This window comes from Vombatus ursinus, unplaced genomic scaffold (genome assembly GCF_900497805.2).
Source record: "Vombatus ursinus unplaced genomic scaffold, bare-nosed wombat genome assembly UNPS02007612.1, whole genome shotgun sequence".
Classification (NCBI taxonomy): domain Eukaryota; kingdom Metazoa; phylum Chordata; class Mammalia; order Diprotodontia; family Vombatidae; genus Vombatus; species Vombatus ursinus.
This window is the reverse complement of record NW_020947390.1, coordinates 4,070,139-4,082,012: the sequence shown is the minus strand read 5'-3', so window position 1 is coordinate 4,082,012 and position 11,874 is coordinate 4,070,139. Positions and strand designations below refer to the sequence as shown.

The 11,874-nt window shown below is 37.0% G+C and overlaps 1 protein-coding gene across 1 annotated transcript in view; it reads left to right on the top strand.

Moving 5' to 3' along the window:
- The window catches only part of TMEM123 (transmembrane protein 123), a 74,976-nt gene extending 63,102 nt beyond the window's left edge, over window positions 1-11,874 (top strand). Inside the window, exons 4-5 of the mRNA XM_027849529.1 lie at window positions 1,529-1,679; window positions 9,806-11,874. Coding sequence (XP_027705330.1) covers window positions 1,529-1,679; window positions 9,806-9,830 — 176 coding nt within the window. The 3' untranslated portion in view covers window positions 9,831-11,874. The remainder of the gene's footprint in view (window positions 1-1,528; window positions 1,680-9,805) is intronic.

The window sequence follows — 11,874 nt, the reverse complement described above, 5'->3', positions numbered from 1 at the left end:
TTTGTGTGACGTTTCTGGACTAGGTGACCCCAAAGGCTTGTCCAGCTCTAAATCCTGAGATCCTGAGTTTGATCTGGTTCTAAAGTGTTTACTTTTCTGCGTAGAGCAATTGAAATATGTTCGGTCTTGAGATCATCAGAGCAGAAATAGGTACATGTATTTTTGAGGCAGCTAGGTAAGTGGCTCAGTGGATAGAACTCCTGGTCTGGAGCCAGGAAGACCTGAATTCAAATCTAGACTGGTACATTTAATAGCTGTGTAACCCTAGGCAAGTCACTTAACCTGATTGCCTCAGTTTCCTCATCTGTAAAGTGGGGATAATAATATGTAACATAGGAGCCACCACCTACGCCAGTTGTAAGGCAGGAAGCGTTGGAGGTTTTGGCCTGTGGCCTCTAGCAGGTTCACTCTTGATCTGGGCAGCCAGAAGGACAGGAATGGAGCCATAATGAGGGGTTAAACAATTTATTCTTCTTTTCTTCTCAATGGGATTGCTGATAATGGGAGCACCAACTACAGCATCTCCTAATTACTCTTCTCACAGGAGCTGGTAAGAATATACAAAGTAGGAGCACAACTCCTACGTGTCCCCCAAGTCTCGATGGGGGCCACTTGAAGCAGCACAACATTCCAGCTTGTGCATTCACCTAAGCCTCAATGGGAGCCAGTTGAGGCAAGCACAGCCTTACACTAAGCCTTGTTGAGGCAGGTCAAGGCATACACGGCATTCAGCTGGCGCCTTCCCCAAATCCCCACTTACTGACCAGTGCTCACTTGATTTATAGGGGAGCACACAAAGAAGGCAAAATTGCCAGCAATAGCCTCACGAGGTTACATTAACTTTAGCAATATCATGACGTAGCATAGCACACGCACAGTGGGTTGTTTACAATTAAACTCAAATGCTCAGATGTTCACATTATCTCATTATTATATCTCATTGCGCAGTAGCAGTAGAAATTGTTTACAATGTGAAATCCTGGGAACTAATAGATTGTTATAGCTGTGGATCCTGGGAACTATTATCTATAAAAGAATAACAAAATCCACTTTGCATATATAATAGCACCTATTTCTCAGGATTCTTGTGAGGATCAAATGAGATAATAATTATAAAACACTTAGCACAGTGCCTGGCATATAGTAAGCACTATGTAAATGTTAGCTGTTATTATTATTTTTTTGCACATGTAAATAACTTTACAGAAAACCAAATAATTTGCCTTCTGGTTCTTAGTAGAATATGACACTTTCAAGAATTGATCCCAAGATACAAGATTACCCAGGACCTGAACCTAAATAGCACTGGAGGTCTGCTTCAAATTAGAGTTCTTAGAGATTTCAGTTAAAGGAAGGGTATAGATTAAGATAAAAGAAAGGAGAAATGAGCTACGTGAGCAAGGAAGCCCTTTTGTTATCCCAACGCCATGATACTAGATTTGCTGGCACTAAAATTCAGAAGGATTTTTGGCTAATACAGTGTTGAAAAACCAAATGCTAAAACCCATTTCTCCCCCCTTTGTCTTAGCCACAGCCAACATCAATGCTTTGATGAACAAAGGATCAAAATTTGATATCGGCAGCTTTGTTGGTGGTATCGTACTAACTCTGGGAGTTTTATCTATCCTCTACATTGGATGCAAAACGTATTATTCAAGAGGCATTCGATATAGAACCATGTAAGTTTGAACATATTGGGACATTGTGTCTTCTATCTTTTTTAAACATATAAACATATGGCTAAATGGTGAAATCTGTCTAATAATGTCCAAAACAAAGGAAAAACTACGAGCAAAACTATATCGGTAATTTACACTGTGGTGGTGTCACTACAGTGGAGGTATAGACAACACCCCACACAAGGCTCCCCCAGTTATAACAGGGGTCATGGTATGGTGAGTGATATGTGCTGTGAAAAGCCTCTTACCAATGTCACACAAAATATAAATATCATCCTTCTCACAGAATGTGTTAACACACCACTCTTTCTTTGGGTTGGCTCAGTCATTCCAACCTGCCCTCACATTAACAGTTCTGAATTCCCAGCATAGTCCAAATACCATGTGGTTACACACAAACTCTATCAAGGACCTATGGATAAATCTGTTGAAGGTAAATAATACTCTCCTTACTTAGTACTTTAACTCTTGAGCCCTCATATAATGTCTACATATTTTGTCCATACAGCCAGTCATACACAAGGTAACTCATCCCACTGTGCATGATAGTTACACAGTTACTCACAATAATGGCACTTTTAGATCTTAAACATAACCACAAATTTAAATAATTAATGTATCTACAAATTAAAAGATCTTTCTTTAGAAGCAAGATAAATAATAACATTAATATTAACATTAAAGTCAGTGCTTAAATAATAATAAAAAAATTTCCAGATCACATTCTGTCAGCAATATACTGAGTGTCTTAGGTTGAACAGTGGGTGTACACTTAGAGGATTCTGGCAGAGAAGTACATGAGGTGGGAAAACCTATGTGCTTAGAGTAATTCACAACTCTGGTCAGCAGGTTTTGGTATCTTGAAGTCATTCAGAAGCATCAGTCAGTCACTAAATATTTGTTAAGCCCCTGCTATGTGCCAGGCACACTGCTAAGCCATAACCATAAGAAACTGCTTTTCTGTTCATTGTCTGACTATTGATGCTCACCGCTCTTCAAGCTCTCAATTTACCATTAACCTTAAAAGGACATTTAGAATGCCTTACCTCTTCATATGAATGCCAGTTCTCTTTAAGCCAAAGAACTGAAAAGTTCATCAAACCCATTATCTCTAGGTTCTGTAGACCACTCTAGCCAGTAATTCACTCATCCAAGTGCTGTGTTGTCAAATCAGAAGTTGACTGTTTAAATCAGGCGAACAAACCTAGCCAGCCCCATATTATCAAAGCAGCTGCAAAGTGCTGCTTTCCTTCTCCAGCCAAAGGTAGCAGAAGAGAGTAACCAGGACTTTACCTCTCCTTTGAGATGGTACTGAAAGGCAATAGCTGTTACTCTCTTAGCCTATGAAGTCAAATCTCAGTTCCACAGATCAGGAATCACTCAGCTGAAGCTTTCTGACTGCCACAGTTCCCACAGCTTTTCCAGCCTGTCCTGCTCTGGTTTCAGTTCTTCTCAGAGAAAGAGAGATGTCAAATTCTTCTTTTATGTGTCTGGGTCCTAAAAGCAGTTCCTCTGCATTTCAGTGGCTTAAGTGAAAGATTCCTGATGCTCAGTGACTCACCTTTCACTCAAAAAGTCACAGTTCCTTAAGTTTCTCAACAAATCAGTAGTCCTTTAAAAAAAAAAACAGTACCTCAATATCTAATTATATGATTTCTCATTTTTCAAAGTTTTATTCTCTGTAGTCATAAAACATGCCTGTGCAAATGAGCTGAGGTACCCTAAGGCTCTGCAGCCCAGAAGGCTTAAAAGTGGTCCAAATTCTCCTTGGTGTCGTTAAAACTGTTTTTCCTTACATTAGTATTTCTCCAGTTACTGATAAATTTAAAAATCTCTTTAAGATTGTTTGAACATAAGTGAGACATCATTCTACATCATTCACAAAAGGGATGCACTTTCAAGTACAATTTATTTTCTCTAAAACTGTTCAGATCCATCTGAAAACTGTATTTCTTTACATACATATTAGCAATTTTTATTTCTAGAAAAAAAATTTCCTGTTCCTTTTAGGTATCGAAATGTTCATCTTCAACAGTCGTAATATCTTACAACATTCAACAATATAAATCTTTCTCTTTACAAAAATAATTTCTATCCTTTTCATCATAAAAATGTCTTAAAGGAACAGTGTTCTTTGTACTACCATTCCTAAAGTTAGTTGTTTAGAGAGCTCTTCTTATGAGCATGGCCATCAATGGTTGAAAGAATGTCAACATTCTACAAGTACATGTGAATTTCACAAGTCTTGCATTTTATACAGAGAAACCAGGGTCAGCAAATGCTTTCATTTGCTAACACCCCTGATCAAGGCAGAAGGCTTTAACAAAGTAAAAGCCTTTTGAAGGCTTGTCCATATTGAATCTATCTATCTAGTAATCTTTCTAGCTCAGTATTCTGTATTTGAGGGTGGCACCAAACTCAGCTCTGTGGGAGAACATAGTACTTTTTCTCCATATTATCTCCATTGACCTCCCCATGTTCCCTTTTCCCTTAGAGCCATTAACAGTAAATGATGGTTGTAAATAACTTATTTTTATTTGCATAAAAACTAATTTGTTTAAGGCACCCCTTGTTCTAGTATTCTAAATTTGACCCTAAAATCTGTATTATCTGTACCATTTAGGGGTTCTCAAGAATTTCATCATATCCCTCATCTTTTTTCATTCTTACCCAGTAGAAATAAACATTTTTAAGTGACTGTTCTGTGGATGACACCAGAGTTTACATTTTACTTGGGATAAATACAGCATCTACATGGATAAGTAAATACTGGACATTTAAGTAGGAAGAAGATATTAGTAACTTGTGGGATATGGAAAGGATTCACATAAAAGGTAGTAGCTGAATTGTGCCTTAAAGGAAGTTAGGATTCTAAGAGGTGGAGGTTAGGAGGAAGTATTTTCTGGGCATGGGGAACATCTTGTCTTGAAGGCATGATAATTGAGTTTGGAAAACAGTTAGTTTTGCTATTTCTGCCCATATCCTCAGTCTTATTTAACCTCTCCTGTCTTTTTCAGGACTTTGTTCTACCAATCATCCCTCTACTTCTTTCATACTTTATAAATCATTCCTTCTACAAATACACTAGTCTCCTTTTATTTTTTTAGTAAAATATTGGTTCAGCTATACTTCTAAGCCATTTTCTATTCTTTCTCTGCTTTACTATTACATTTTAAGAGTTGTTATTTAGTTGTTTTTAAGACTCTTTGTGACCCCTTTTGGGGGGTTTCTTGATAAAGATATTGGAATGGTTTGCCATTTCCTTCTTCTCCAGCTCATTTTACAGATGAGGAAACTGAAGCAAGCAGTGTTAAGTGATTTGCCCAGGGTCCCACAGCTAGTAAGTATCCGAGGCCAGATTTGAACTCAGTAAAATAATTCTTCTCGACTTCAGGCCTGGCAATGTCTCCACTGCGCCACCTAGCTGCCCTAAGAAAGAGTTGGCTACTCTTGGTATTATTCTCTCTTGAATATTCTCCTTTGACTGCCAAGATAACGATCCTCTCTCAAGGCTCTTCTGCCTTGACCACTTTTGTCTTTCTTCTGCTGGCGTTGTATCCTGCACCAATCCAAAGTGATGGTGTTACTCAGATTTCTGTCCTTGACTTTTTCATTCTCACCCTTGATGATCTCAGCTACTCCCATGGTTTCAATTTTATTACATCTTTCAGATTGCCAGATCTTTTTCTACCCTCTGCTGCTTGTAGACCAGTTCCATCAGAATATACTACTAGCACAATAAGTTCAACATGCCTAAAACCAAGCTTTTCCTCTTTCTCCCATAATTTCTATTTCTTATTTTGATATCCTATTTTGATACCCATTTTGTAACTTCAAAATGATGATTAATTCCTTCCTCTCCTCTACCTTCATCTGTTGATTACACCCTGTCATTATCAGAGGCAAGGCCCTGGCATGGAAGGCAGAAGACACAAATCCGGAAGGGATACTCACACCCATTCACTTCTTTCCCCTACTATTGAAACTTTTTCATAACTGCCCAACTCTTGTTAACAGTCATAATATATGCATCTTAATTGGGTTTTCCAGAGTCCAATCTGTCATTTCTTCCTTTAGGCCTTCATTCCACCTTCCTGTTCTATTCACCAACCATCTATTTTAAAATCTTCAGTGGTTCCTCATAGCCTGAAGCATTTTGTTATAATTCTGATAGGCAAAAAGTCTTTACAATCTGACTGCAATTTTTTAGTTTTATATTATTTTCCTAGATAATAGTGTTGCAGCCACAGTAGACTGCTCATCCTTTCTTCTTTTTTTGCCTTTTCCTATGCCCTATGTCTTTGCTTCCATGATTCCCTATATCTGGAATGGTACTCCCATCTCCAGCTGTTAAAGTCCTTTCTTTCTTCAGGGTCCAATTCACAGAAGTATCTGCTCCATGAAGCTTTAATTTGCCTCATCCTCCATACCTGAAAGTGATTTCACTTTACTCAAATTTGTCATAGTTCTTGGTGAAGACCTCACTTCTTGGCACTGTCATGTTCTCTGTTATGTGTATACATGTTTCTTTTGATCTGTGTTGTGTTATAAGCCCTTGGGATCAGGGCCTATGTTATAGCGGTCTTTGTATCTCCAAGAACTTGGCACACTGCCATGTATATAGTAGGCACTTAATAAAAGTTTGTTGAATTGAATTGTATTGTATCTTCATATCAGAGCTAATCTGTTACCTTGATCAATTAGATGCCCTTCCCTGAATTTTTGCTAGCTTCTTTATATTTATCTTAAAAAGAAGCATGGTACAGTGAATAGAGTATTATACTTGGAGTCAGGAAGAACTGTATTTGAATACCACTTGACACTTAATAGAGTTGCAAGAGTATGGGCAAGTCACGAAAACCTCTCTGAGCCTCAATTTCCTCATCTGTCAAATGGAGATTCTTATATAGGGAATCTCAAAAGTCTTAATACAGTTTAAGTTTTAATAACTTCAGAAGTATAAATGCTACATACAAGTTAACAAAAAAGATTGAAATGTTAAGTTTTGAAATATTGGTATACTTATTACAATTCAACATCACCATTTTGTGCTATACATTGCTCTGGTCCATTTCTGACATTGCTCTAGTCAATTTCTGAACTCTATAAAAACTTTCATTAGCTGATTCTCAGTGACTGAAAGGATTGCATTTGTAATCCTAGCCTTAAGATCATATGAAGAATGAAGTTTTTTGGTTCTTTCTCTCCCCGCCCCCCCATTGGGATTAAGTGAATTGCCCAGGGTCACACAGCTAGTAAGTGTCTTGAGGTAGGATTTGAACTCAGGTCCTCTTGATTGCAGGGCTGGTGCTCTATCCACTGTGCCACCTAGCTGCCCCTTGAAGAATGAAGTTTTAATGCATGCATAACAGATTTGACATGACCCCCCACCCCACTCCTGTCCAAGAAAAAGTCTAATGGAAACAGATTGGGTAACTGAAGTGACAAGGCACGAGGACCTTTATCAGTCCCTGGTCTGAGAAAAGTGCCATCCAGAAACTGTTACACACACAATGCATAATGACAAGGTATCTTATCTTGCTAAAATTAAATTGAAAATTTTATTATTAAAAATCTACAAAATTAAATAAATATAGAGTAAATTAAATCATTAAACTGTCAAGTTATATTTTTGTAAGTTTGTGAGAATTATACTTCTGAAGTTATTAAAGCTTGAAATTGTACTAAGACTTTTGGGACACCCTGTACTTCCTTCATAAAATTGCTGTGAGACTAACATGAAATTAAGTATGTAGAGTGCATGCTTTATAACACTAAATAAATGTTAACCTCTCTTGTAGGTTGGGTGACCACACATGCGTTTTCAAGTTCAGATTGATTTTAGTTTGAACAAGGGGTAATATTTGTTCTTTAAACAAAGGACATGGAACATATTTACACTAAAGCATAAATTGTAAATATAAGTTGAATCGATTACCTGTTCTTTCCTGTTAGGACGTTTACTGTCTTTTGGTCATTAGTCATACCACACAATGAAAATATATCTCTGAATTTTTACATCAATATTTTACTTCCATAAATTTATAAAAGGGTTAATGGACGGAAAGATTTTATAATCTTATGCTTTCAGTTATCACCCTACAAAGACTAAATGTTAACATGTTAAATCTTAGCTTGTATTTATATAGAAATGTGTTTCTGTATAAATGTTATTTGTAATTCATCAGAATAATAAATGTGTAATTTTAAAATTCTTAAATAGAAATATTAAAGAGTTTTTAAGATCAAGAATCACTCAGATATGAACAAATGTTCAGAAAATTAATTGAGAAATGCCATGGCATTTTCTTTATTCTTCTGCAGCAGTAGAGGTTCTTAACCTAGGATCCATAAACTTTTTTTAAGAAAAAAGATTTTGTTAACTTTCTGTATAATTGTATCCTGTATTTTCTGTATAATTGTATTCCATTGTTATCCTGCTTTATCTTAATGTACTTGAAAACATTCTGAGGAGGGGTCCATAAGCTCCCTGATTATACCAAGAGTCCACAACACAAAAGGCTAAGGATCTTCTGATGTATTGTCATATGGTTGAAAAAAAAAATCTAGTTGGTGTTTTATCAAATTAGATGCAAATTTGGACAAATGCACTTTTTTTTTTTAATTTTTGTGTTTGGCCAGCCCACTGATTCAAGAAAATGTCTGATGTGACCCAAACCCAGTCAGCCTAGAAATACTTTTGAATATTGAATATTTTTTAATATTGAATATATCACCTACCAAATCCCACCAGCAAACTAAAAGTCATGATTTGATTATATTTGTTATATTTAAATGCCACTCATCTTTTATGAGATCAGAATTTGTAAAGCTAGCAACTGGTGTAGTAATTTTGTTCCAGCTCTGCTTTTCTTCTTGAAACCATTGTTTTCAGTGGAACATAATGTAATTTTAACTTTTACTGACTTGGTCTTTCCTCACAACTGTCTTAATTGCCCACCTGCTTATGAATTGCCATGAGATCTGTGATCTCCCTCAGAACAATGGATCACAATGGATCTCTGCTGGCAGGAACACTCCTTGTTCTGCAAAGGAAGTTTGGTTTTCATAGTCAATATTTACTGAAATAAAATCCATAAAGAAAAAGGGAATTTATTTCTTCCATTAAATTCTGACTTTAAAGTAAATTGATTTAGTAGTGATTGGGTTTAGTTGTAATCTGCAGCTGGGTGTTGCAGTGGTCTGGGCCTAGGGTCAGAAAGACCTGGCCTTAGACACCTACTAGCTGTGTAACCCTGGGCAAGTCACTTAACCTCTGCTTGCCTCAATTTCCTCATCTGTAAAATGGGGATAATTATAACACCTACCTCTCAGGGTGCTTGTGAGGATCAGATAAGATAATAATTGTAAAGTGCTTTGCACAGTGCCTAGCACATAGGAAGCACTATATAAATGTTTGCCATTATTATTACTGTCATTTAGTGATCTCATTTGGTAGTAAACTCTATTTGCTCAGCACTAAAGTAAATACATTTGTTTTAAATAAGGTGTAGTTCCTGCACTCTAGAAGCCAAAGAATTAGAAGTTTTTAAAATTTTGAAGTCATAGGCTTTTCTTAATACTTGAAGCATGCATGATTTCATCCATATGGGTACTCCCTCCACAGTGGAGATTTCTTCCTGTCTGTACCTTAGTGTAGGTATTTGTCATGAGTTGCACTCACCAAAAGTAGAATCACCCTATGGTGTCCACACAGTGGTAAATCTCAACTTAGTGAGGCTGGTCCTCAGGTTACGTACGGTCTGGCACCAGATGCATACTTGATAAGCTCTGCCACAGAACTCTCCTAGCCTCTAAGAACTCGGAACCACATCTACCCCATGAGGAAGCATCAAGAAGTACCATAGAGAAGTTACAGTTCTTTGAATTTAAAAAAAAATAGCTAAAATTTGGGAATGCTGACTAGGATTTTTGGCTTCCTGTTTCTTATAATCAAGTATGCCTTTATCTTTATGTAAAAAATGAAGCAGAGCAATGGAAATGAATCCAGATTGTCAGGATTTAAACTCTCCTGTAAGGTAACTTTCTTAATGAATGTGAATAATCAGGTATTTTTAGTACCACTACAAAACTGAGAGTAATTCTAGTATTTCATGTTGTTACAGCGATGAACATGATGCTATCATTTAAAGAAAACCATCCAAGAACCAAAGCAAAGGAAGAAGACAATGCAACCCTCGTCATTAATTTCAGAAAATGTTTCCCTTTTGAAAAGCATATAAACAGACCATACCAAGTAAACTGTATTCTATGAATGTGTAAAACTTCTCCATGGTCACTAAAGGTAAAAAAGGGTTGTTGCATTTGTTTCCATGTTTGTTTGTTTTTTAATGAAAAGGCTTGACAATTTCAAGATCACACAAATTAACACAAAGTGTATATCCTTTTCCCACAAATACACTTAAAAACAAATGAGTTTTGACACAGTAAAGCCATTCATGGTGCTGTGAAATTGGCTCCATAGTCAGCAATTGGAAGTCATCCACATGGAAAGGCAGGGATATCATCTGGGCATCTGTCCACATGGGGTGGGGGGAGGGACCACTGCTGCCTTGGTTGATCATGACTCTCAGTCTTTGGAAGTGCCCTTACTGTGGGAGCACATAACTTCTAGCTGCTGGAATACTTGAGAAAGCACCAGTTTGCCGATGATGTAGTAAAGCAGAAACTACCACACCAGCTAGCAGAGATTAGGCGGTGCTAATTATAATCAGTCTTCAAATGTGGCCCTTGTTTCTTTCATGCTAACAATACACACAAAATTCAGTGCAGTTTATTAAAATCATTCTCCAAGCCTTCCCTCCACAAAGAAACCCCAAACTTTTAGAGTAATTCAGAATTTTTGCTTCAGAGTTTTACCTGGGCTGTGTTCTATTAAGGATACCAGCTGGGACTTTGGATTTTTATTTTTAAGTACTTCATTTGAGCTTTTAATGGTAGTTGATAGGCAATCTTATTTTTACTTTTCCTTGCCATGGTTTCAGTGAATTATGTTTTACATGATGTGATTACAGAGTTAGGAACAAACAAATCAGATTGGCATGACAGGAAAGAGCTTACACTGTAGATTTTTTAAAAAATACTGTGAAAATATAGATTGCCACTGGAAATTGATTCTGTTTCAGCTACATTCAGAAATGTCAAAGGAAGTCTCTCCCACCCTCATTTAAAACAAACACCTTTGCTCTTTTTGTGATTCTTGGCCTCTTTTAGGACAGTGTATATTGTAGGGATACTATACTAATGAAAGCACAGTTCATTTCTGGGACATTTATATTAACAAAAGTATTGTTGGGTATAGTTAGGAGTAATTAAGTATCCAGGGTTATTCTTTGTGCTTGACCAAGTGTGTAGCCTAGCATGTGAATCTCAGGGCAAGTCAAGATTGGGGTATCAGGCAACCAAAGTAAACCACCATAAAATCCATATATCTAGGGTGCAATGAAGACTTCCTTAGATGCACTTGGAATTAACAGGAGCATAAGGAATATTTTTGTAACCAGTTCTTGTTTCCAGCAAATCCTGGGCATCAAATGACATTAAAATACTATGCCTTAAGGCACACACAGTGGCTAAGGGATGTGATAAATGTAGGACCATAGCCACTGATCCCAAAGACAGACTGTGTAGTTAGAGTCTGTCTGACACCGCATTTAGTAGGAAAGATTTTGTATGGCACACATCTGCATACAACAAATAGGCCAAACAGGCCCTCTGAGTTATATGCTACTGACATCTCTGACCCTGCATAGGTCATGCAACCACTCATTGCTTTTGTTTCTTCCTCTGTAAAATAAGATGAGAGAGTAGGAAGGCCTTCTTCCCAGGTCTGGTGCAGGAATGGGGCTGTATTGTTTGTTCCATGCCCACCCTGTGAGCCTGTTGTTTGAAGTCTACAGTAACTTGTGTGGAGCAGCCCTCCTGAGTTTTTCTAAAATACTTGTGTTGCACTTTGAAGATGACAAACTCCTGAAATTCTGAGTATCATTATTTGCTTTGAAATGTTCTACTTTGTCTTGTGCTTCTAAAGAATTTAGATATTGCTTTTCTCCTATTCTTTTTTTTCTCCTATTCTTTACATGACAATTAATTTGTTAATATGAAAATACCATTATTTCCAAAAGCCAGCTCTTGATTCTGTTCTCATTACCCTTCCCTCCCCCCCCCAAAAAAA